This window comes from Protopterus annectens, chromosome 5.part1 (assembly GCF_019279795.1).
Source record: "Protopterus annectens isolate FY-2018-M chromosome 5.part1, PAN1.0, whole genome shotgun sequence".
Classification (NCBI taxonomy): domain Eukaryota; kingdom Metazoa; phylum Chordata; order Ceratodontiformes; family Protopteridae; genus Protopterus; species Protopterus annectens.
Window position 1 is genome coordinate 591,337,303 of NC_056736.1, and position 27,758 is coordinate 591,365,060.

Genomic DNA, 27,758 nt, shown 5'->3' on the forward strand with positions numbered 1-27,758 from the left:
AACAGGATAAAGTATTGGAAAATTAATGAGAGAATGAAGAGAACTGTGCCTCCTTTTTTCTTGAGACCATGAGAAAAAGATGGTGTTGGTCAGAATCCTGCACCATTAAAGTTGCTGTGTCATGCATTTAGGGTTTTACCTAATGCTGCATTAGAGGTGTGTGTTTGCTATGAAAATGTTCATAATTATTGAAGTTCCCATTTATTTTCAAATTAATCATGCTAAGTAAAAGTAATTTCTCCATGAAAACACTCATTTGCCTTAAGATTGCTTTCTCTTACGATATGGTAGATTTCTTTTGGATTATGTAGCTCATCCAAAAAAATGTTGAATTAAATAAAAGCTGAGGTAGTACCTCATGAGGTCCTTTGTGTATCTCAGTACCTGAAATTAAATTGCAGTTTTCATTTTTGAAGGTCATGTTGTACTGTTTTCTAAAGAATTCAACTTCCCCTAAACTGCAGATAACATCTATAAAGAAAGGTCAGTATTGTGTAAGGAGAGACTACATGGCATGTGCTAATAAATAGCTCCAACTTACTCAAACCCACAAGCTTTGTGGTGTTAAGAAGCTATTTTACTTGCTGATGAAAAATATAAAAGGTAGTTTCTAAGGCAATACCCAAGCAGAAGTCTGATTTTAAAGCCCGTCACAGGTAAGGCATAGCTGTTTTTATAATAAAAATGACTTAATTGTATTCATTTATGAAAAAGTCTGTGCATGTTCCTGTAACTTAGGTTTATATTTTTAGAACATTAAAATGATAGTATGCATTTGGTTAATTAGAAGATAGACAGACAATATTAAAAATGAAGATTGCATACATTATTTTTGGGAACTGTGGAATCAGACTGGACGTGACAAAGAACGGGTTGTAATTAGCTCATTCATATTCAGAAAACAATAAATAAGTAAGGCTGCAAGATGCCTGGGACAGGTGCAATTCCTGTGGAAGGGTAAGAGAACACAGAATATGAGTTATCTTGCTTAACATAATAACCAAAAGTTAAGGAAAGTGGCTGATTGGGATAATTCTATAGTTATTTGCCTTTAAAGTACATATCTATATTTTTTTATTTTCCAGAAATAAACCTTTAACATTTTTTTAAATATTTACTGGTTCCACCTCTGTAATTAGGAAATAAATATCTTAATGCCATATGTGTGCCTTTATAATGTTTGGATCAGTTAAAGTACAAGGACATGTGGGATATAACATCAGAATATTAAAATTAGCGCAAGTTATTGCTAAATTCGAGAATATCAAGATATTACTGAGAGGTTGGAGTCTGCAGCCCTCTATCTGCTGCTTTCTTGTGCAAAGATAAAAGATTTTTGTGCTGCACATTATCATGTCTGTCAGCCTGGTTTGAAGATGAAAGCCTGAAAGTAAAGATGCAGTCGCTGCAGTTGAATTTAATAACTGGAGAGGACTTGCTGTTCCTTGCAACATATCTCTCCACTCTTTCTGATGTTTGAATGCAAACTGTTCTACATTGCTAAATGCATGCTTCTGTTAACTGGCACTTATTTCTTCGTTCATTTTCTAGTATTCATGTTAACCTTATCAAGGTCTGAGGAGAACTAGATCCTATCCCATCAGTCAGTGGGAGAAACACAGAGGACTAATCTAGGATAGGATGCCAATCTGTCTCAGAACACACACACTCACCACTATACTAATTAAATTGCAACTCTGCGTGGAACGAACTATCCAGGCATAACTGGCGAGGAAACCAGACCAATGAAAAAATTAAGTGTAAGCGATTATTTACAGGCAGGAACTCCCTGGGTAAGGATCAAACCCCAAACCCACCTACCCAACGTACATATATCAATTCCACTGATGCAGAAACACGAAACAGGGAGAAATTTCCCAAAAGAAAGGATTCACTTCCAGCAAACACTTAGAGACCACACTGGTAGGGACCAGCAAACACTTAGAGACCACACTGGTAGGGACCAGCAAACACTTAGAGACCACACTGGTAGGGGTTTCCTGTGGCCTGTCAGCTTCACCTTGCTGTGCTTGGTGAGCTGGTTGCTTATTGAGTTGGCTCCTAGTGGGGGGAGCCCACCAGTTCAATTAAAATGTGTTTGGCATGTGAGTATAAACTGAAGCACCTGGCAAAACTTCCCATGAGCAGACAGCATACTCATGTGTTCATGAGCGCAGAACATGCATTATCAGTTTAAAATCAGATAACTAGAATTTTTTGAGCACATATCAATGATGCTGGATTATTTTTCTTGACTTTTTAATTTGATCCCATAATTTATATGATAATAAATGATTTTACTCACTTTCTGAACCTAGTCTGGCTGAGAATCCAATTATTTTCTTTCAACTTGGGAATTCAAATCAGAAAAATACATAAATGTAACGGGGCTTTGCCGTCGATTTAGAAAATATACCATTCCATTGTTTGGCAGTCATGGAGCTCAACAAAAACACCAACGTGAATCATCGCTAGTGCAAACACTGCTGTCACTGAGGCAGTGATCTTCTGTGGTAAAGTAACACACACACACACACACACACACACACACACACACACACACACAAATCCATCTGTTTAGCTACTTATAGAACCATTAAAGTAAAACCGTAATATTAGCTCTTCATTTGGGACTCAAACCTTAGACCTCCAGTTTACCGTGCTAGTTTTACTGCCACTGAACCAACAAGAGTCTTTGCATGTAACAACTTTATCCCTTCAGTTAGGCCTCAAGTCGTTTGAGCTAAAATAGGTAAGTTAAAACCTTTCTATTGAGTATTCATTGCTTAGTAGGTTAGTCTATAAGAGGTTGATAATTATATCTTTTTAACTTTTTTGTAATGCTCGTCATGAGTCATAATTGAGAAATGGCATTGCAAAGAAGATATATTATATGAATGAATTTAAAATATTATCTCAGCAACCCGTGCTGATAAAGATTAAAATAAAAATCATAAGATCAGCTGTAGGGGAATAGATGTGGATGACAAAAATAATTACGGCTCAGATTCACCGGTAAGGCAAAAGGTAAATAAATAAAGTAAAAGTTATGTGAGTAATACAGAACATATGGATGCAATCCACATTCTTCTCAACATTTTATATTTTACAGTTTTATAAATATAAAGACTTACTTGAAATGAAAAGCATAGATGCACCACTACAATTATGTTAAACTTTATTTACAACTTATGAAGTTAAAACTGTTAAAACAATTATTGTTTTTTTCTGTTAATGCAAACGAGACTCCACCAGACTGTAAAATAAGCTAAAGGAAATAAAATACTCACAAAACAGCATTAAAACTCACATGCGAAAGAAACCAAGCTATGACAACCTTGAAAACTACTGTAATAATAATAATAATAATAAAATAACTGAGATGATTATTCACTTCAGCAGTTTCTACAGTCTTGATTGATCTCGTGTTGCAAACACATTTTATGTGGATTGGCACATCATGTCTCTTGATCTTTACTTTTCACATCAGCTATATTCCTGAAGACTTGATCTAGATAATTGGATGGGAGTTCATAAATTCACCCTGGGCTTGACTGGCTAAACCCTCCTAGAGAGGGGAGATATAGTCTAAGGGTAGGTAGTGGCAAGGTGTAATGGTTGCAAGACTTAGTTGCCATGTATTTTACAACTGATTCCTGGGATAAATCTGTTTTTTAGGCTTGATTGGGTGCCTTCATTTCTTATCAATCAAGTCATTCCAGATATGCAAGAAGTCATCAAATCTCACAATCACTTGTTAAAACAGAAATTCTTTATTGAAATTTTACCAGTTTTTGAATTCCATGCTGTACTCAAATGTGGCCCCCGAGTACAAATAGCAAATACCAGACAAATTATACTCCAAGGGTAGTTTCAGACAGGGAGGGAATCAACTTTAAATTCAAAATCGGTTTTGAATTACATCCTTATACTTCTTAATGTTGCAGTTTAAAATCTGAAGCTGAAATGTGAACTATTGATTAGACACATCTTTCTGAGTTTATAAAATATTTTATTGCATTTTTATACACAAAATCAAACACACATGCCTACATGAGTATGCTATGTGCATTAATTGCAAAAATTCATTAAACAGCCATAAACTGATCATAGAACACATATTAGCATTTCCCTTTTAATGAGTTCAGTTTTATCCAGTGATTATATTCTGTGGTTATTTTATTTGCTTCTATCCTAATAAAAGAATGTCTTTATGACACACAACGACAGTATTTATTATTTCAAGATGCTGAAATGGTAGAGTGGATCTGCAAACTGTACTTACTAATTTTTATTTTTATTTCTATATGCAAATGTTGTAAATCTTTAGTAGACTGTTGCTGTAAATCATAGGGTTGGGAGGGTGGCCTAATGGTTAAGGTGTTTGCCTTACAAACACAAGGTGCAGGATTTGAGCCCCACAAGGGATAACTGGCTATGCTTAAAATGGCTTGAAAGGGCAATTAGCTTAGCACTAACCTATAATTGTTATATTGATGTGTTTGTTCTTCCATTTCTCAAGTTATTTTTGAAAATTTTAAATTAAATAATAAAAAAAAAACAGAGACTATGTATAATTTCTTTGAATCCATTTTCCTGCCTACTGTCAGTAAGAAATGGGAATTGGGATTTGGGTACACATCTGGAAAATTAAACAACACCAGAAGTGTGCTTGATATGAATTTAACAGACAACAATGCTTGCAGGAAACAATGATTTTTTTTTCTGAAAAGGTGGTAGGCTTTAGCATTCCTGAACCTTACACTGGCAGTATGTTTTAATTAAGGATTTACACCTTTGACAATGAATGCTTTCCTTCCTTTTTGTGTATACATTCAGTTCTGTGTGGAGTGATAAATGATCTATGCAGAAATTTCCAAGAGAATAATCTTCAAAATAGAGATGATTTTGTTTGAGGATATTAAAACATGCATCAGAGTCTGATGAGAATTTTTGTTTGTTACATCTTTATTTCCAGACAGTTCAAAGCATGAAGACTCTCTTTGTATTCCTAGCCCTGATTGTAGCTGTTCAGAGCAGTACAATAGGTAACAATTCACCCTTTTTCATTTAAAGAAATCTAAAGATGGATATATTTGTCGGGGTGGCAGTGTGTGTGTGCACGAGTGAGTGTGTGATTTTGTATGTGTGTGTGTATATATATGTTTGCATGTGTGTGTGTCTTGTCTATCTGTGTGAGTGTGTGTGTGTGTGTGTGTGTGTGTGTGTGTGTGTGTGTGTGTGTGTGTGTGTGTGTGTGTACAGTGATAGTATGTATGCCACATACATTTACATGTAAAATTTGAGTGCTAAGTAGATATGAGCTAACATCTGTGTGTGGGCGTTTGCGTGTGTGTGCGTGTGTGCACTTTCATGCATCAAGTAAAGGACAATAAATACTGTCTTCAGTCTATAATGTTCTTATTTTAAAATGTGTAGAGCTGTTATAACAATACACTTGTGGTTAGAATAACAAAGAGTACACTGTTATATTTCCATAGAAGCAGTCTTTAGTGTAAACATACTTTTATTTGCCTGTGATTTATAAAAATGGATCACACATAATTTGTCAACTTTCTGCTTAGCTGCTGATAGGCCTGGTCCTTTATGGGTTTTGTAAAATAATAATTATAATAAGTACAAAAAGTGGCTGTTATTCATAGTGTCACCTGCTGTGGTCATCTTGTAGTTTGTTTCAGATAGACTGGCATAACCCAAAGTTACATAAAGGTTGGGGAGGCCGTCTGCCACTTAGAGGCGTAACTGTCTTTTTCTTATTTAAAGTGGGGGGACCCAACATTGACACCTGGCCCACAATTCTAGACTGCCATCTTGCTGGTGTTTCTCATTTCACCAGAAACGGGGACTTGTTGCAGTACTCTGCATTGGCTGGGAGTGTTGCAGATGGCAGCCTTACACTTAGCATGTTGGGAGGCACTTTTTATTTATTTATTTATTGTTTGTTTGTTTGTTGACCGGGTTAGTCCAGCTGGGCTTGTGGCCCTTTTTCAGTGGAGAGCCGAGGAGAAATGTTCTAGTACATAGTATAAAAAATACAGAAAATACACAACATTGCAATATACAGAAAGTGACACATTACAATAGACATGATAAATTACATAGTACAAACAGAACAGAAATCACAGTTTTACAGTAAAATATGTGTTGCATAATATTTAAGTGGCTGTCAGTTTGAGAATATGTGTAAGATACAACAAAGGCTTGCATGCATAAAATTGTTAAATAGGATGCACAGAGAGAAAGTATGACAATTTTGTTAGGTATGGTAAAGAAAGATGATATAGGTGAGGATTTAATGGTGGGGGTGATTTAGGTGGGAGCATGTGAAGGACATACCCATTTGGAGGATAGATGGAAGAGGAGCATGGATCTAAAGTTGTTATGATTTGATAAGTTACGTAGTGGGGGTAATGAGTTCCACAGTTTGGCTATGGTGTGGGCTAGTAGCAGTTGGCCAGGTGGGTGTGAGGGATTGTGCACCTGCAGGAGGTTTTGGCCTTTGGATCTCAGGGAGGAGCTGGGTGTGTAAGGTATCAGAGATTTGTCAAGAGAAGGGCATTCTGTAGGTGTGAAGATGAGTTTCTGGGCTGTTGTAAGTTGTATGTATATTAGGTGGTTGGGGAGTTCTAGCCAGTTGAGGATGTGTAGAGAGTGGCAGTGATGGGAGGAGTTCTTAGAATTGGTTGCAAATTTTCAGATTTTGTTGTAACAAGCTTTGAGTTTGGAACGAAGGCCAAGTTGTAGGATGGAGAATAGGGCAGCACCATACAAGAGAGAAGGGAGACGGAAGGTAGATGCAAGGGTTTGTCGGGAGGAGGGGATGAGGTAGTAGTTGTGTCTGTAGAGGAAACAGATTTTTTGGTGGTTTTTTTTTTGATTGCGTAGAGGATGTGGGAGTCAAATTTTAGGTTTTCATCAATGGTAATGCCAAGTAGCTTGATGATTTCTAAAGGGTGTTATTGTGGCTTTTGATGGAAAATAGGTCTCTGTTGAATTGGGACATTTTGGTAGGAGTGAAAATCATTAGTTTTGTTTTGTTGGCATTTAGGGCTAGGTGATTGAATTACATCCATGCTTCAGTTTTGGAGAAGGATATTTGCATTTTGAGTAAAAGTTCAGAGGGGCAGGAGGCTGAGTAGATGATGGTGGAGTCATCAGCGTATTGGATAACTGAGGTGTCAGGGATGGAGTGATTGAAGTTGTTGATGAATATGTTAAAGAGGAGAAGGCCCAGTACAGATCCTTGTGGAACCCCTGTGGGTGTAGGTAAGAAAGGGAAGTTGACCTTTTCATTGCACTGCCTGTTGGTGCATGGAAAGGTAGCTGGAGAACCAGGCTAAAGCTGAGGGAGAGAGGAGCAAGTGTGAGAGCTGGGACAGGAGTAGGGAGTTGGAGATGGTATTGAATGCCTTTGAGAAGTATAGAAACAGTGAGGATATTTATTTGCTGCTGTCATGTGCAAGGTTGACTGTCTCAAGAAAGGTAAGGAGGGCTGTCATGGTGCTGTGGCCTGGGCAGAAGCTGTGTTGGGTGGGAGAGAGGAGGTTGTGCTGGGTTAGGTATGGCATGATTTGGGAGTGGATGTTTTTTTCTAGACTTTTAGAGAGAGCAGAGAGAATAACTATGGGTCTGAAGTTGGTAGTGTCTGTGTTCTTACCATCTTTGTGGAGGGGGGATGATAAATGCATGTCGCCAGATGGTTGGTACATAGGATTCGTGTATAGATCTATTTATAAGAATAGATATGGGATAGGCTATAGATTCAGCGGATAGTTTAAGGAAATTTGCTGAAATGTTGTCTGGGGCATTGTGGCATGGTTTTAGCTTTAGGATTAGTCTTTTTATAGTGTTGGTGGAGACAGGTTTAAGGGAGAAGAGGGGAGGAGAAGGAGGTGAGAGGGGGGTTTGGGGGGGAGGGTGTTGTGTTAGGGAAAGTGGAGGATAGTTTAGCTATGCAATCTGTGAAGAATGTGCTGAATTTTGTGGCTGTTTCAAGGCTGGTGAGGTTAAGATCAGGGCAAGGGTTGGCTTTATTACCGGGGTTGAGAATAGAGGAGATGGAGGTCCAGAATTTTTTGGGGTTAGTTGAATGCTTGGATTGCAGATCGCCGTAGTAGGTTTTGCGATCTTTTGTTATTAATTTTTTGGCTAGGTTACGTAGATGTTTAAATTCTTGGTAGGTACTGGGGATTTTCTGTTTTTGGTACTGTTTCCACTTTTTGTCTCGTTGTTGCATTATCTGTTTGGTTTCCTGGGATATCCAGGGACAGGGATTAGTTTTAAAACGTTTGTATTGGAGGGGGGGCTAGTTTATCTAGTAGGGTGAGGAAAGTATGGTTAAAATATGATACAGCATTACCTAGAGGAAGGCTTCTTGGGGAGACAAGTCCATAATCCTAAGGCATTCTGAGAAGATTTCGGGGTTGAAGGAGGTTAGGTTGCGGGATTGCTTAAATTTATGTTGTTTGTCTATGTGAGAGGGTAGGCGGTCTACAAAGGCTGGTAGGTGGTTGCTTAGGGGGTCTGGTATTATACCAGCATTGGTGGTGTGGTTGGGGTGGATTGTTACTATCCAGGTCTTATTTGGCCTTGTTGGAAGGTTTATAAGTTGGGTGAAATTGTAAAGGTTGATTGAGTGAGTTGGGGTATGTGAGAGGAAGGAGGCCCAGTTAATATTTATGTCACCTAGGATGTAGGTTTCATTTTTGATGTTGGAGTTAAACCAACAGAGAATGTCTTCAGGTGTTCTGGTATATTCACCAGGTGGGATGTAGATGGAACAGATGCAAATAAATTTGTAGTCGTTAAGCTTTAATAAGCCTGCAGTCATTTCAGCATTGGCAAAAGCTGGGATGGGGTTGGTCACTGGAGTAAAGGTGAGAGTGGAGGGGTAGATAATGGCTACGCCTCCTCCTTTTCTGTGAGGTCTATTATTACGTAAGATATAGTAGCCAGGAGGGAGGATTTTGTTGTCTTTGATAGAGGGTTTAAGCCAGGTCTAAGATTGTAGTTATATCAGGCTGGTTATGAGAGAGCCAGGCGTGAAAGTTGGGAATTTTATTTCTGAGGTTTTGTGCATTGAGAGTCGTGAGGCAGATAGATTTGGGTTTGTGTGGTTTGGAAGTTGGGTTTGGGTGGGTAATGCTGGGGTGTGGATCAGGGTTGGGGTGGATGTCGCCTGAGAGTGAGATATGTGGGAGGAGCTGTCTGAGGAGGTGTAGTGGGGATTGTGAAATATGGTTTTGCAGGGGGAGAATTTTTTTTTTTGAGAAGGCAGTTAGGATTGGGTGTGGGCAGGATGGGGTGAGGAGTTTAGTGTGTTTGAGGAGATGGGATGGACTGGAGGAATAGAGTTTGGTGGAGATCTGTGAATATGTTTGGGATGTATTTGGGAGGTTTGAGGAGGTGGTATGTGGGGTGTGAGTTAGCTGTGTGTTGGTGGGGAGGTTAAGTTGGGTAATGTAGGTTAGGGATAGTAGCAGGGAAGCTAGTAGTAAACCTTGTGGGGGAAGGTAGGCATTGTTGTATGGGTGTGTAATATGTGGTGTGTGAATGGAAGTGGGAGGGGCTTGGTAGAGGGTGTCTGTGATTGGTGTAGTTGTGTGTGTGTGGTGTGGTTTGGTGTGGTGTGGGAAAGTATAAATGTAGAGGTACTGGGGGCGGGTGGAATTTGGGGGCAGGGTAGGGGAGCGGAGTAAGACCACAGGGTGAACGGAGTGGTAAGAGCCAGAGGGAGGTAGAATGCAGGTCAAGATGGGAACAATCAGTAGAGTAGATAACAAGAAGTAAGATATGCACAGAGGGAGATGGGTGAACTTGAAGGGCTAAGTAGAAGAAGCAGGAGTTTGTAGGGGGGGGTCAGGTAGAAAGTAGGGATACTGAAAAACTACACTAGTAAGTGAAAAAGGTACTACACTACAGCCAAGTGTAAATGAGTAGGTACTGGTGCCATCTAGTGATGAAACTGTGTAATTACAACTATGAGCCACAGTAGAACCCGAGCCAGGGGAAAGCACTGAAAGTGGGGCTTTATTTATTTACATTTGTTGACCAGGAGTGTCCGACTGGACGTAGGTCCATTTTCAGCGGAGCCCCGGGGAGAAAAGCTCCACAGTTAAAATAAACAGACAGTAGTTACATTGGATTACATATCAATTAACAATTTAACATAGCAATACCAAACCACGAAACAAACCTTGAAATGCCACCAGAAATACCTTTACCTAGTAATGGGAAAAAATGCCCAATTTCTCTTTTGTTCACCACTTCCTGTAATGTGTTGTCCACAAATTCTGGGGGATACCCCCTCTTAACTAACATATCAGAAAGAATATTGATTTGGTCCAAGAAACCACAATAGTTAGAAACCATCCTAGCTAATCTTACCCCTTGCCCCTTTATCAACGTCTTCTTTTGGTGTAAAGGGCGAAAGCTACTAAAATGCAATAATATGTTAAAATATGTAGTCTTCCTAAATATATTGGTCTCAAAACATTTGCTCAAGTTATTCTTCATTATCGTGATGTCTAAATAATCTATTTTATCATGTGACGTGTGAAAATTCAAGGTAATCTGTACTTTCTTCAATAAATGTCACACTGTTTGAATAGTTGCTCTTCAAAAACTATGATGTTAGTGTCCAAAATAGTTTCCATCAAACTACAACTACAGGAAGTGGTGAACAAAAGAGAAAATGGACATTTTTTTCCCATTACTAGGTAAAGGTATCGAGACAGTACATATTATGGACAGTGGCACTGAGCCCAAAATCTTTAATAAAACTGCAATCTTGAAATACAATAAGCAGTTTACAGACATTAGACAAAGTATGCAACACAACTGGAATTTGTTTAATATTAATAAGGAATATACAGATATTGTGGGTAAGGTGCCTAACATAGTATAAAAAAAAACACTACCCTGAAAAACATGATAGAGAAGTCACATGACGTTTATTGTGGTAATAAGGGCATGTACAAATGTGGGTTTTGTATGCAATGCCAATATGTAGTTGAAGGGACTGAGATCCTTATACCAAACTATGGGAAACGTACATAAAAAGAAATACTCTTGTAGCAGTAAAGCAGTTGTCTATTTAGCAACGTGTATCCAATGCTCTTGTTTTTATATAGGGAAGACAATCAATGCACTCAGAAGTAGAGTGTATCAGCATTACTATGATATCAAGAGACAAGACATGAAGAATGTCTTAGCTTTACATATTAAAAACAATGTAGGACATTGCTTTAAGTTTTCTGTTCTAAAACAGGTTGTACTTAGTGACAGAGGTGGACCCCTTAATGATTACCTGGAGGCAAAGGAAATCAGGTGACAGCTGAGAACCAATGCACCACAAGATCCAGGTTTAAACAGTAATATTACTATTAGTTCTACACTCAGATTAAAAGCTGAAGGTCATATATAACTGTATACATTTACATATTTACATGATTGAATTTGTAGTTATTTTAGTATTTTATTCAGTGCACGTTTATTCATGGAATTCTGATATATGTAACTGTGTGCCTTTTAGACTTAATTGTTGTTGTAACTGCAATAGTTTTGTGATGTCATTTTTATTGGTTAATTGTTATATAAGGATCTGGGGAAGGCTTTATGTGAGTGTATAAATAGGGTCAGCTTCTTTATACTTGTTATTCTGAAGAAGTTTTTATTAAAAACGAAAGCGCTAAAATACACCTTTTTGTGGATCCTGGTCTCTTCTTTCTGGTGGTATTTCAAAATTTAACATAGCAATTAATTGCAAACATATTTACAGATGAAGAACATAGTACATCAGTAGACAACTAGAATCTTTATCTGCGAAGTACATAACAGACATTAGCAAATGTTACAATAACTTATGAGCATCTGAGCTTGCTATAATCAAGGTAGTTAGTGGGGTGGAAAGAAAGGTAGTGGTTGGATGGGGTGGGTGATATTAGAGTGGGAGTTGCAAGGGCATAGCCAGCATGTTTTTAGGTGTGCTTTTAGAAAAGTTTTAAAGTGGGTGCATGATGGTACGGAGGTAGTTGTGGGTGGGAAGGAGTTCCATAATTTGGCTATGGCGCAAGAGAATAGTGCTTCACCAGCAGAGTTATTGGCTTTAGTGATCTGCAAGTGATTTTTGATGCTGTATCTTAGTGGTCTGGTGGTGCGATAGGGTTGAGTAGATTCTGGAGGGATGGGACATTTAGAGGATGGTTTACTAGTTTGTGGGCGAGTGATAGTTGATACCATTGAAGGAGGTTAGGGAGTTCAAGCCAGCCCAGTTCAGCAAGTGAGAGACAGTGGTGACTATGGTAAGATGCCCCTGTGGTGAATTTGGCAATTTTGTTGTAGCAGGTCTCTAGCTTGTTTAGATCGCATTGCCTTAGGTTGGTATATATTGGAGAGGCATAAAGTAGGGTGGAGATAAGGGGGGAATTTGCTATTGAAATCTTTGCTGCTTTGGTGAGAAGTTGCTTATTTCTGTATAACGCTCCTAGTTTTTTGTGGACTTTTTTTGGTCATGAATATGTGAATGTCAAACTCTAGTTTATTGTCTATTTCCACTCCAATTTAGTGTGTTCAGTTGGGTATATAGTGTTGTCTTTTGCTGTGATGTTAAAGTGAGAGTTGTTTTGAGTATGTTTGGTGGGTTGGAAGATGAGTAGTTTAGTTTTGTTTGGATTGAGTATTAATTGGGCATCGGATAACCAAGTTTCAACAGAGGAAAAGACTTCCTGTGTGACTTTTTGCAGTTTGGGTAGGGACTGGGCTGAGCAGATGATGGTTGAGTCATCTGCATATTGTATGAGTGTGCCATGTTTGGTGGCAGAGGCTAGATTACTGGTGAAAACAGAGAAGAGTAGGGGTCCAAGGATGGATCCTTGGGGAACCCCTATGGAGACAGGTAGTTGGGGAGATATGTCATTCTGCCATACAATGGATTGTTGGCGGTCAGACAGGTAACTCTGAAACCAGTTGGTGACTGATTGAGAGAAGGGTAGGTTATTGAGGACAGAGATGAGTTGTTTGTGTGGGACCATGTCAAATGCTTTAGATAGGTCTAGGAAAGTAGCAGAGAAGAGATAGCCATTGTTTTTATGCTGAAGGATAGTGTTAGTAAAGGAGAGTAAGGCAGTGGTGGTGCTATGATTTGGTCGGAAACCATTCTGAGTATTGGAAAGGAGGTTGTTAGTAAGGAGGTAGTCTGAGACCTGAGAATGTATGCATCTCTATTTTGGAGGTTGGAGAGAGAATAGCTATGGGGCGGTAATTGGTTAGTTCTGTGGAGGGTCCACCTTTCTGGAGGGGAATTATATGTGATACTTTCCACAGTGTGGGAATGTAACTTTCTGACAGAGATCAGTTAATCAAGATGGATACTGGGTAGGCCAGAGCATCAGCTGCGATTTGTAGGTATTCACTTGGGAGGTTGTCTGCTGCTAATTTGGTGGGCTTAAGTTTAGTTGAGTTTTTTTTATGTTGGAGGTAGGTACAGGAGCAAAAGAGAAGGCAGTGGGGAGATTACTAGTTGAAGGTGTGGGTTGGAGGGGGGGGGTTGTGTTGTTTAGCTAGTGATAGTATGGTTTGCGTGAAGTGTGTGTTGAATGAGGTAGCAATATTTTCGGAGGAGTGAGGGATGTTAGATGCTTTTAGATGCTAGGAAAAGGCTAGGGAGGCCGAAGTGTGAAAATACAGAGTGGGGGAGGTTTGACTGCTACAACACCTGGTAGATGCGTGGCCTAACCACCTAGCAGGGGTATTGGACTAACCTCTATGCTAGCAGTGTTAGTTAAAAACATACTTTTTAAATCTTTTAAGTGTAGATCTACTCCGTTCAAGGAGTAGGTGATCTGGGTCCTTAATTACAATAAGGTGCCTGTTTTCTTTCCACGTCCAGCAGGGTGGTACCAGAAGCCAGTTTTGGGCAGTGGATTGGGAAGCTATGAAGAATTTAGAGAGAAGAGCAATGTGATATAGAACGGTCTTTCTGCAGCAGCACACGTAAAGTTAAGCATTCAGCTACTCACATTTGGCGTTGGTGAGCTGGTGTTCTTACTGGCAGATATGCATATCAGAATAATATGCCACCACCTATCCCAGATCAGAGTAATGTATTACCACCTAACATTTACGATTATTGTGTCACCTTCTTCCCTAGATGAGAATAATCAGTCACCACCTACCCCAGGTCAGAATAATGTGTCACCACCTACCCCAGATAATAGTACACTTATTTACCTTATGAGAAGTCTATAAATATATATGTGTATATATATATATATATATATATATATATATATATATATATATATATATACATAAACACAAACACACACACTTGCACACATATACACACACACACACACACACACACACACACACACACACACACACACACACACACACACACACATATATATATATATATATATATATATATATATATATAAACGTCAACCAGTAAACCACTTTGGAACTACACTATCATCCAAAAAGCACAACAGGGAAGCCAGGTGATACCAAATTAAACATAAAAAACTCCTGTGAGTGGTTCTTAATTTGGTTGAGTGTAAAAAAACACTGATGAAAAACAAAGAAAATGTTATTGATCTAAGTGCTTCTGGCCCTTCTTGTTTGACCAGGGCTTCATCAGAGATAAAAGCAAATACACTTACATCACTTTGTTATATAACAACAGCAATTAAGCATGATTTAAATCTTTAATGACCATCCATCTAAAAATTGTATGCAGCAATTCATTGAATAAGCATAAACCATTAAACATTCACATGTTGCATATATAAATAAATATAAAAATATATATTAATCTTCTTCTTCTTCTTTCATTAGGGGTCGCCACAGCAGATCAACTGTTTCCATTTCTTCCTGTCCTCTGCATCTTGCTCTGTCACACCAAACACCTGCATGTCCTCTCTCACCACATCCATAAACCTTATCTTAGGCCTTCCTCTTTTCATGTTACCTGGCAGCTTCATCCTTAGCATCTTTTTCCCAATATACTCTGCATCCCTCCTCAGCACATGCCCAAACCAACGTAATCTTGCCTCTCTGGCTTTATCTCCAAACCTTCCAACCTGGGCTGATCCTCTAATATACTTATTCCTAATCCTGTCCATCCTAGTCACACCCAGTGCAAATCTTAACATCTTCAACTCTGCCACGTCAAGCTCTGACTCCTGCCTTTTTGTCAATGCCACTGTCTCCAACCCATATAACATAGCTGGTCTCACTACCCTCTTGTAGACCTTCCCTTTTACTCTTACTGGTACTCGTCTGTCACAAATCACTCCTGACACTCTTCTCCACCCAGTCCATCCTGCCTGTACTCTCTTCTTCACCTCTCTTCCACACTCACCATTACTCTGTTGATCCCAAGTACTTAAACACATCCACCTTCGCCACCTCTACTCCCTGCATCCTCACCATTCCTCTATCCTCCCTCTCATTCACACACATATATTCTGTCTTAGTCCTGCTGACCTTCATTCCTCTTCTCTCTAGAGCATATCTCCACCTCTCCAGGGTCCTCTCCACCTGTTCCCTACTCCCACTGCAGATCACAATGTCATCTACAAACATCATAGTCCACGGGGACTCCTGTGTGATCTCATCTGTCAACCTGTCCATCACCATTGCAAATAAGAAAGGGCTCAGAGCTGATCCTTGATGTAATCCCACCTCCACCTTAAATGCATCCGTCACTCCCACCGCAGACCTCACCACTGTCACACTACCCTCGTACATATCCTGTACCACTGTTACATACATCTCTGACACTCCCGACTTCCTGATACAATACCACAACTCCTCTCTAGGCACCCTGTCATATGCTTTATATATTAATACATTCATAAAATAAATTAATTAAAACTTGATGGATTTTAACTTTAATATTGTCAGGATGGAAATCGCCTCATTCAGTCCATTAGAACCAATGGCATGTAATTTTATCTGCCACTGATGTTCATTTCTAACAGAATTTTCCATGGACTTTACCTATTGTTTTGTTTCAAGACATCCAGACCAAACAACTTAAAATAACCTAGATTGGTCTGTAAAAGTTTCCAAAGAGCATTAGTTGTATTATGTTTATTAATGGCGTAAAGATGTTCATAAATATGTTCCTTGAATGCTCTTTCAAGTTTTACCTACATACTACTTAAATCAGACGATGTAAAGCTAAATAGATCACACCTTTAGACATACAAATCATGAAACAGTGACTTAATAGGATCCCTATTTTCAATAATGTCCCTTGCCCCTCAAATATAAAGCGACAAAATGGACACATCCCATGTTTATATGTACCTACTTTCTTGGTACTAAAAGTATTGCTTCTGTCAGACATATTTTCTAAATGTTTAATGTAATTTTTAATACACCAATCCTTTCAAAAAACTATACATGGTTTGGCACCTATTGCTTCGATATTCATTACACCAATATGAAACACCTTCTAGTTCATAGGCTGGTACTAGGCTATCAGCCCTAGGGCCTATACAAACCTAGCCATAACAATTCCCTGGCTATTTCTTCCAATGCTATTTACTTCCCTGGACCCCTGACGTGATCCCCGGGGTGAATTTCCTTTCTCCCATCCAATCATCAAGGTTCGTTTTGAAGAGGGCCAAAGAGGCACTTTGCTTGACATGTATGGGCAGTCTATTCCAGAGTCTGGGGAGTCTCTGGGTCAGGAATCTATCCCTTCACCATGTTATGTTTAGTGTGATGACAATGTTTAGATCCCTGGAGCGTGTGGCTCAGAGGGATTGGGATTTCTTTAAGTGTAATAGAAAATAACTACTGCACCAGAACTTACACACCAACAATTTTTTATTATTTAAAAAAACAAGGAACACACATAGATGTAAGCGCTTTCACAACCACTCTGGTTGCTTCATCAGACAAAATGACTATCTAACAAACCCCTAATATAGCATGTGTAGAGCATCAGCTGACATACATTAATTGAAGTTAATTGTGTGCCATAAGTAAGAACAATAAAAAGTTAAAATTTTAAAAATGCATATTCCTGTCTAAAGCTATGAAATGTTATTAAAATCAATGTAGTATATAATATATAGTATATAATATAAATATTATTATTGTTTAAAACAGTCTGTGTTGGGAAAAAAAAAAAAAAATATATATATATATATATATATATATATATATATATATATATATATATATATATATATCAGTAAAAAAATAATGCAAATACAGATAAAAAATGCATATATATCTCTCTGTGTTTATCTATATAAATATCACTATGGAAAAAACTTCATGCTATAGCAAGTAGAATGGCAAATCTATTGTCACTAAAAAAATAGAATGAACGACATGTAAGCAAAGCTGCCAATTTCAGTGTTTAAGTCGACGAGATTTAAGAAAAGGTTTTAAGGATGCCACACTGTTCAGACCAGGGTATTTCTCTGCATGGAGTGACAGAATCCATTTCTGTTCAATACTCTCAGTTAGGTTCTCTATATCGTCTCCTCTTACCCCTATATGAACCACTTCAGTCACAAAGAACTTGAAACTATGTGTACAATCTGTCTCTTTGATGTGTTTCGCTAAGGCATTGGTTTCTTTATAATTATTGATGTCTCGAATATGCTCAAGTATCCTATCTTTGAGCATCCTGTTAGTCTTGCCTACATAAAATGTGTAACATTTCTGGCAGAAACAAAAGTAGGCAATGTTGGTGGTTCGACAATCAGCATAGCTGGAACTAGTAATAGTAAAATTTCTTGTAGGGTGAGTGAAAGTTTTGTGTGTAAATAAATATTTACAAGAGGAACATCTTCTGCATGGAAAAGTGCCTAGTCTGGCTGAACTAAAACATTTATTAATTTCCATCTTATTACATAAATATTGTTTTTAAAAGAAAATGTGGGGTTGTTACCAATCTTGTGTAACAGCCCAGGTACTGCCTGTAAAATATGCCAATTTTTCTTGATAATAGAAGTGGTTTCATTGATATCACTTGAATATTGGAACACTACTCTGAACTTATTATCGGTCTGTCTACCTCTGCTAGCATCATTGTGATGAGAATTATTTAAGTACGGTTTGCATCTATCATTTCTGTGTGTCCATGCCTCTCTTATAGTTGTGTCAATTTCCTGTTTGGAATAACCTCTCTCTAGAAATTCTTGGGCCATAGCTTCAAGAGCCTTATGTGCATCATCGTCTTTGTTTTGTAACCGTAAGACCCTGTAAATTTGTCCCTTCAACACATTCTTAGGGATGTGTCTTGGATGCATACTTGATTTATGTAGTAGGGCATTCTTTCTAGTAGGTTTTTTATATATGCTACTACTGACATCATTCAACTCTGATTTAATAACTTTAACATCTAAAAAGTCAATTTCACTAGATTTGTACTGATAAGTAAATCTCAGAAAATCGGTAGTAGTATGTAGGTAGTGAGCAAAGCTTTCTATCTCACTTACATGTCCTTTCCATAACAGAAAAATATCATCCACAAATCTGACATACCACAGAATCTGTTCAAAGTGAGGATTGACATCAGAAAAAAGAAATTGTTGCTCCCAACAGGCTAGGGCTAAGTTGGCGTAGCTGTTGGCACAGGCAGTGCCCATTGCGACGCCAACTTTCTGGAGATAAAATTAATTATCAAACAGAAATATATTGTTTTCCAAAATAATCTCAAGTAAACAGCAAATTAGTTGCACCTTGCTATTATCAAAATATCTATTTGTATTGAGAAACTCCCTAATCATATCTACGCCCCATGAACCATGTTAAGCAGACGGACCATACACATACTTTTAGATTTTTAGCTATTCAGGTTATACATGCCAACATCAGAGGAAGTGACATTGAAAACTATACTGAGAGTGCAGAGCAGAACTGGATACTTGTACTCAATGCCAAAAGACCCCAGGCCTGAATGGGACTACATCCCTGAAGCCTTTTTTAAAGTCTCGTCGACTCAAGCATTTTTAAGTTTATATAGTCATTTCACAAGTTTCTAACTTCCCACATTTTATACACTTTAGCAGTATCTTACTTCATGTAGTTCATACTTTATTACACTTTTTTAATATTTTTTTATTATATAGGCATCCATGAATACTTTTTAATGGCTATACTCTTTTATATATGAAGATTTTTGGTGACATTCTTAATGAATTTTCTTATATGTTTTTTATGGTTGCTGTGGACCTTTAATATTTGGGTCTTTTGTTATTGGCTTGTTCATATCAGCTGACAAGTTTGAAATGCTACATGAACTGTAACTTTTAGTTGTTTAGTTGTCTGATGAAGCGATAGGAATTATCATGAAAGTGCTTACGTTGTTTATTTATTTTTTTATCTTATTCTATAAATAAATACATGTTTGTTAGTGCAGGACTGGTGCATTTTGTTTGTTCTACAGTTCTGCTGATTTTGCACATTTCCTTACCCTTAGCCCTTTTGTTGGCTTCTGTCTCGACCTTTATAATGTGATGTTAAGGATATAGAAATTGCAGCTTCATTCATTTGAAGCTGTCTGCATTTCAGTGAAATGACATATAGTCATTTCGTAGTCCTCAAAGAGACTTCCACAGACAGTCATTATGTCAGTGTGTGGATAATATTTCATTCTATCACGAGTGCACTAATAAGGACATTTTCACAGAAAAAAATATTTGTATTTCTGTACATCTGCTGTTACTTTGTGCAGAGTTATTTTTTTGTGCCTATCCAGGTATGCTTTGCAATGACCGTCCGATTCTAACCAGTTACTACCACAGCCATTTTATGCATGTTTAAGCAGGGAGTGCATTATTTAAATGGATCGCGTTGGTTTTAATCTGAGGGTGTTGATTAATGAATGGACAGAGGTGTGAAAGGAAGCTGCGTATAAATAGGATTAAATTGTGTTGGAAAAATGACTCCAATGATAACCTGTGATATGGGTGAAATTACTTAGTCAATATAATATGATTTTAGCTGAATAAAGTGAATTCCGCCTCAAAACGAATGGGACATTTTTATTATTTTTTGTTCTATGCTTTGCAATGAGGTTATTCAATCTGTAAGTAAAATGTAAGGCTAAACCATATATTTTCTTGTGCTTTAGAGTTGGATTCTGAAAATGGAGAAGAGACTGTTGAATCGGAGAGCTCTGGCATACACCAACATAGGCCTAAATGTAAGTAAGTCTTTTCGGATTATAAATTAAAGTGCATTCTGGCTCTGCTCTGCCATGTATCTCGTAGTGCAAGAGTAAACTAATCCATTTTACCTATCACCTTCATATTCAATGTATACCTAAGTGTCCTGCGCCTTCCAACCCTGTTCCTCTTAACAGGATGATAAATGTACGAATCCTCCCACCAGGTCCTGTTAGCTGCATCTCTAATTTAAGAGCCCCATCATTCCTTCCTTATTCCTACAGAATAGTGTTAACACCCCATTTTTGCATAGTAATATCTTCCTTTAGGCGTACATTAGCATACTCCTGTATCCTAAAAATTAATAATTTGCATAACTTGAATAGTTTGTTTTTCATATCTGCTAGAATTACCTATCCAATCCATAAATCACTTGTTTCAAACATTTTTTTTTAATATCGGGAACAGTCTCACGTTTTTCACATAAATGCACAGATATTTTCACGTATTAATGCATCTGTTCTGAATTGCAAAAATTTTTTTTTTTACTTTCTTTGACAGTCATATTCACTAAAGTATAATAATGACATAGTTTTAACTGTTTTTTTTTCTTTTAGGCTGCTTTCATAATTTTTTCTGCCAAAGTTGTAATCATAAATGTAGATGAGTAGCACAGCAGAGTTATTTGGCTTGGGGTAAGTCTACCATGAGGAGGACAGACTAGAAGTGGTGTGGGAATTGTGATGAAGGGCTTCATCAGAATTGCTAGTAGTCTGAAGACAGTCAGACTCCAGTGTAAAGATAATCTCAGCAATGCCCCACAACTGGGCTGTATTGGTGAGGAAAAGAGTGCATTCAGACAGCAGTTGCAGGACCTACTTTCTAAAGCAGGACAACATGAGATGGTGTTGATAATGGGGGACCTGAATGAACAAAACAGTACAAACAGAAGAGGATATGCAGAGTGTCTGGACCAACAGTGAGTGGGGCAGCAGCAATAAGAAATGAGAGGTCATTCTAGCTTCTCTCTAACAAATAGTTTGATGGTGGCCAGCACATGGTTTAGTGGGATGGACATTCACAAGATCACATACAAGAGTGGCCAAAATGCAGTTCAGGAAGACGTACTCTTAAGTAAGGAAAGTGGACTGAAGTAGACTTGGAGATTGCAAAGTCATCCCCAGTGAAACAGTTGGTTCACACTATAAACTATGGATGGCCACAATCAGCTGTAGGCAGTGGTCACAGAAGGGTCCAAGATCAGTGGAAGTTGACTGGAACAAAAAAACAAGTCTTCGAGGAAATGCTCGAGGCTCAAGCACCAAAGGAAGTAGAACATTAAATAGGTGGCGTTGAAGAATAATGTCAGTATCTCGAAACGACATACGAGAAGAGACTGCAGAACAGACACATCGCCAAACCAGGTATGGAAATAAGATACATAAGGAAAGATGGTGGTGTAACGCAGGAGTACAGAAAGTTATCATAAGAAAGAGGGAGTGCATGACAAAGTTGGAGATAAAAAAGACTGAGAAGAAAAACTGTTGGCTAACAAAGAGGCTAACAGAGCAGTCCAGTAGCAATGAACAAGGCATCAAAGGCACTCTACCAGCCTCTGGAAAATGACTCAGCAGATGGCACTAACAAACTCGATCTAGTTGCAAGTTAAAATCAAAAAGATGAAGGAGACAGTCATCAGATACCATTCTTAAGGGATGCCAGCAACAACTTACCAATCCAGAGGAAATCAAAGGCAGATGGATAGAGTACTTCCATTGGCTTCTAAAGAAAAACACATACACATGCAGTAGCTGTACTGCCTAATACACAGCTTGTGATGAAACAGGAGGAAGAGTCCACCCTAGAGGAAGTAATAACAGCACTGAGGAATATAAAGTCAGGGAAAGCAGCGGGTGAGGTCTTGGAGGACATAATCAAGACTTTGGGAGAGTTAGGGAAGAAATGTCTCCTAATGGTAGTCATAGCACTATGACAAGAAAGGCATATCCCAGATGACTGAAGAACAAGCAAACTAGTGCTGGTGTGTAACAACAACAGGGGCATTCACAACAGGACAGAGGTATCAAATTAGTATTGTACTACCTGAAAGTACTGCAGAGTACGACTGATAAAAAGATATGCACAGTAGCAGAAAGCAGGATGAGAGATAAGCAGCTGAGATTCAAATAACAATGCAGCACATGTGAGCCAATGTTTGCAGTGGGGCCTATAGTAGACAAGAAGCTAAAGACAAAGAGTCTAACTGGGCATTTCTAGCCTTGGACAAAACATATGGCAAGGTCCCAAGAAAGGTGATTTGGGCATTCCTGTAATAGTTCAAAGTCCCAGTAAAATTAGTCAGATTAGCTCAGGTTATATACAAAGACCCAAAGTGACAAGTATGAACAATGAACAGGGGGGTTCCCAGTGGGGATGCATCAGGGTTCAACTGTCTGCTCGCTGTTGGTGATGGACTGTATTAGCAAACAGTTTGCCAGAAATAGATTAACGATGCTAATAGATGCAGATGATGTGGCATTACAAACAAACCCTGAGCAGGAAATTCAGCAAAGAGTAGGGGAAAAGAAATGCCAAAACTAGAGGTACATGAGATGAAACTGAGTATAAACCAGACATTTGTGATGGCTGCAAATGGGGGAAATTGGAAGAAGATGAAAACTGAAGTAGAAGGGAAAATAGTGGAGCAAGTTAACAACTTCAAGTGTCTGCGAGGGATGGTTAAGGAGAAGAAGGGAAGTCTGAATGAGGAGGCCAAAGAATCAGAGGAGTGCAGCCACCTGGCACAGGATGTCAGGAGTTATGTGTGACAGAAGACTTCCAAAGAAGCTGAAAAGTAAGGTGTTAAAAACAATAGTGCAACCTGTACTACTGTATGATACAGAAACTTAGTCTGTGAAGGCAGAGCTAGAGGTGGTGGAGATGACATGCCTGAGGTAACTGGCAGGATGCACACTGTGGGACAGACAAAGAAATGAGGACATCAGTTCAGAAGTCAAACTAGCTCCAGTTGCAGACAAGTTAAAAAAAATGCAGATTACTCTGGTTTCGAAAGCACAAGGCAATCTAATGAAGATTATTTGGGAAAGAGGAAAGATGTAAGAGGAAATGAGGGTGCCCAGCAAAGAATTGAATGAATTGTGTGAGATCAAACCTGCAACAGTCAGCCATGAGCATCAGAAAAGGCAGGAGAGTGGCATTAAATCAAGAGTGATGTCAGCAGCTGACCAGACATCCCTATTCTACGTGGCAAATGAGGAAAGGGGGTGATGATGATTGTTTTATTAAACTTTGCCTGTATTCTGAACCTAAGTGAAATACTCATTTTACTTATGCATCCAAAAATCCTAATGGACTTGCTGTAAACTAACAGATATTGTCTGTTAATTATACCAACATTTTAAGCCTTCAGTATATAACTGCCACTTGCTGAGCTATTTCCTCTAAACTGTTTCTTCCATTTCCAAGCAAACCAGTCTTTCCACATCAAGAAGCAGCATTACTAGCACAAGGTCATCTACTGTCATCAAACACTTTCTGTGATGTTTCGCATCACCTCCTTGTGGTATAATGCAAACCGAAATCTCTGTTGCTTTTTTTTTTTTTTTTTTTTTTTGGCAACTCCTTTTGCCTCTCCTGCAGCTGACCATCAGTAGACCCTGGTACTTGCCCTTAATCTCTGGATCTAATTACCTTTCCTGGCCTTCATTTCATTAACTCTGATTAAGAGTTGAGGCTGGTAGAGAGCTAACAGCATCTCAAGCTGACATCATTCTGCTGCCATGGGAGTGCGTTTTTCAGCAACTTCCCCTCCCTTGCATGTTTACGTAACACCTTGGGTGTGGATGGTGGAATGGGTGAATAGTGCCAAACTGTTCCTCACCTCCAGAAGGAGTTGACATTGGCAATATGCCCTGCCCACCATTTAGATAGCACTTTCTATGCCCCCCCACCAGAGAAATCTAACCATTTTGCCCCATGCACACGCCTTTGCCTCTCACCTGGATAAACACAACTATCTTCCATCTGACAGCTCCTCAGCTGACTTAGCCGCTAATTGAACCTGGGTTTCCTGGGCCACACTTAGGGCTGTATGCCTTAATGCCACTAAGCTACCATGCTGATGACACTTTTTTTTTTTTTTTTTTTTTTTAACTACTAATTTTACTTGCTAGCTGAGAAGATGCCTGGATCACTACCATCTAGAATTAATGACTTGTTTTATTCATGCTGTCATTCAAGGCTCTACTTCTATTACCCTGAGTCTGATTTACGCTTTGTCTTCAGCAGTGCCTCATCTCATAGACCCTGCACCTCCACTGATTTTACTTACACTATTTATATGTATCTTTCTCCATCTTTTAGACCACCAACAACAAAAACAAAAAAACAGCAGAGGAAAGGCCACAGTGTTCAGTTCAGCTTTCCCCTAGTTGCTGTGAATATTACCTTAGATCTTCCCTGAAAAATAGGCTATGCAAATACTGTACACATGTCTAAGTAAATGTCAGTCCATGGCTACATGTAATACTGTACACAGGTAATCAGCAGGACATAGATACATGTAATACTGTACACAGGTAATAATCAGCAGGACACAGATACATCTAATACTGTACACAGGTAATAATCAGCAGGACACAGATGCATGTAATACTGTACACAGGTAATTATCAGCAGGACATAGATACATGTAATACTGTACACAGGTAATCAGTAGGACATAGATACATGTAATACTGTACACAGGTAATCAACAGGACACACATACATGTAATACTGTACACAGGTAATAATCAGCAGGACATAGATACATGTAATACTGTACACAGGTAATCAGGACACATATACATGTAATACTGTACACAAGTAATCAGCAGGACATAAATACATGTAATACTGTAAGCAGGTAATAATCAGCAGGACATAGATACATGTAATACTGCACACAGACAATCAGCAGGACACAGATACATGTAATATTGTACACAGGTAATCAGCAAGACATAGATACATGTAATACTGTACACAGGTAATAATCAGCAGGACACAGATACATGTAATACTGTACACAGGTAATCAGCAGGACACAGATACATGTAATACTGTACACAGGTAATAATCAGCAGGACACAGATACATGTAATACTGTACACAGGTAATCAGAAGGGCATAGATACATGTAATACTGTACACAGGTAATCAGCAGGACACAGATACATGTAATACTGTACACAGGTAATAATCAGCAGGACACAGATACATGTAATACTGTACATAGGTAATCAGCAGGACATAGATACATGTAATACTGTACACAGGTAATCAGCAGGACACAGATACATGTAATACTGTACACAGGTAATAATCAGCAGGACACAGATACATGTAATACTGTACACAGGTAATAATCAGCAGGACACAGATACATGTAATACTGTACACAGGTAATAATCAGCAGGACACAGATACATGTAATACTGTACACAGGTAATCAGAAGGGCATAGATACATGTAATACTGTACACAGGTAATAATCAGCAGGACACAGATACATGTAATACTGTACACAGGTAATAATCAGTAGGACATAGATACATGTAATACTGTACACAGGTAATCAGCTGGACACAGATACATGTAATACTGTACACAGGTAATAATCAGGAGGACATAGATACATGTAATACTGTACACAGGTAAACAGCATGACACAGATGCATGTAATACTGTGGGTCTACTTCGAATGACCGAAGCGCCACGTCACCGACACCCGGAAGACCGAGACAGAACGACCGAACAGGTAGGTTACCGAAACTGCGATATCCCGACAGCTGAGAGACCGACAACGGCAGCGTGTGAGCGCGATACGGTAAGTGTGCGAAAGTGACAGATTTAGGATTGGGGAGCGGACAGGTAAGTGTACGATAGTGAGGGATTTTAGGTTAGGGTGTGGGAAAGGTGAGTGTGCGGTAGTGTCGGACTATGGGTTCCGGTGAGGTAAGTGTGTGGAAGTGATGTAGAGCAGTGTAGGGAAGGGTTAAGTGTGTCAGGGTTAGAATGCGGGTAGAGTGAGTGTGCGATAGTGACGGGCTGAATGTTTTAGGGTGGGTTAAGTGAGTTAGGGTTAGGGTGCAGGTAGGGTAAGTGTGCGATAGTGACGGTGTTGAGGTTTACGGGTGGGTTAAGTGAGTTAGGGTTAGGGTGCAGGTAGGGTAAGTGTGCGATAGTGACGGTGTTGAGGTTTAGGGGTGTGTTAAGTGAGTTAGGGTTAGGGTGTGGGTTGGGTAAGTGTGCGGTAGTGTCGGACGTTAGGGTTAGGGTTTAGGTTAAGGTTAGTGGATATGTTGTTGTGTGCAATGTGTAGTTGACGTTTTTTGTGTCGGTGTTGTGGTGTTCGGTTTTTTGAGTTGTTGGTGTGGTGTGTTTTCGGTTGTTTGGGGTCAGTAACTTGTGTGTCGGTGAATCGGACGTTCGGTGATAGAAAGTAGACCAAATACTGTACACAGGTAGTTATCAGCAGGACATAGATACATGTAAGACTGTACACAGGTAATAATCAGCAGGACACAGATACATGTAATACTGTACACAGGTAATCAGCAGGACACAGATACATGTAATACTGTACACAGGCAATCAGCAGGACAAAGATACATGTAATATTGTACACAGGTAATAATCAGCAGGACACAGATACATGCAATACTGCACACGGGTAATCAGCAGGACATAGATACATGTAATACTGTACACAGGTAATCAGCAGGACACAGATACGTGTAATACTGTACACAGGTAATCAGCAGGACATAGATACATGTAATACTGTACACAGGTAATAATCAGCAGGACACAGATACATGTAATACTTACATAGGTAATCAGCAGGACATAGATACATGTAATACTGCACACAGGTAATAATCAGTAGGACATAGATACATGAAATACTGTACACAGGTAATAATCAGCAGGACATAGATACATGTAACACTGTACACAGGTAATAATCAGCAGGACATAGATACATGTAATACTGTACACAGGTAATAATCAGCAGAGCATAGATACGTGTAATACTGTACACAGGTAATCATCAGGACACAGATACATGTAATACTGTACACAGGTAATAATCAGTAGGACATAGATACATGTAATACTGTACACAGGTAATAATCAGCAGGACATAGATACATGTAATACTGTACACAGGTAATCAGCAGGACACAGATACATGTAATACTGTACTCAGGTAATCAGTAGGACACAGATACATGTAAAACTGTACACAGGTAATTATCAGCAGGACATAGATACATGTAATACTGTACACAGGTAATCAGTAGGACATAGATACATGTAATACTGTACACAGGTAATCAGCAGGACACAGATACATGTAATACTGTACACAGGTAATAATCAGCAGGACATAGATACATGTAATACTGTACACAGGTAATCAGGACACAGATACATGTAATACTGTACACAGGTAATCAGCAGGACATAGATACATGTAATACTGTAAGCAGGTAATAATCAGCAGGACATAGATACATGTAATAC

General features: G+C 38.8%; 1 protein-coding gene across 1 annotated transcript in view; it reads left to right on the plus strand.

The window, feature by feature from the left end:
* Positions 1 to 550: 550 nt before the first annotated feature.
* The window catches only part of LOC122803549 (lectin-like), a 111,484-nt gene continuing 84,276 nt past the window's right edge, over positions 551 to 27,758 (plus strand). Inside the window, exons 1-3 of the mRNA XM_044073202.1 lie at positions 551 to 656; positions 4,979 to 5,048; positions 20,132 to 20,203. Of these exons, the coding sequence (XP_043929137.1) occupies positions 4,991 to 5,048; positions 20,132 to 20,203 (130 nt within the window). The 5' untranslated portion in view covers positions 551 to 656; positions 4,979 to 4,990. The remainder of the gene's footprint in view (positions 657 to 4,978; positions 5,049 to 20,131; positions 20,204 to 27,758) is intronic.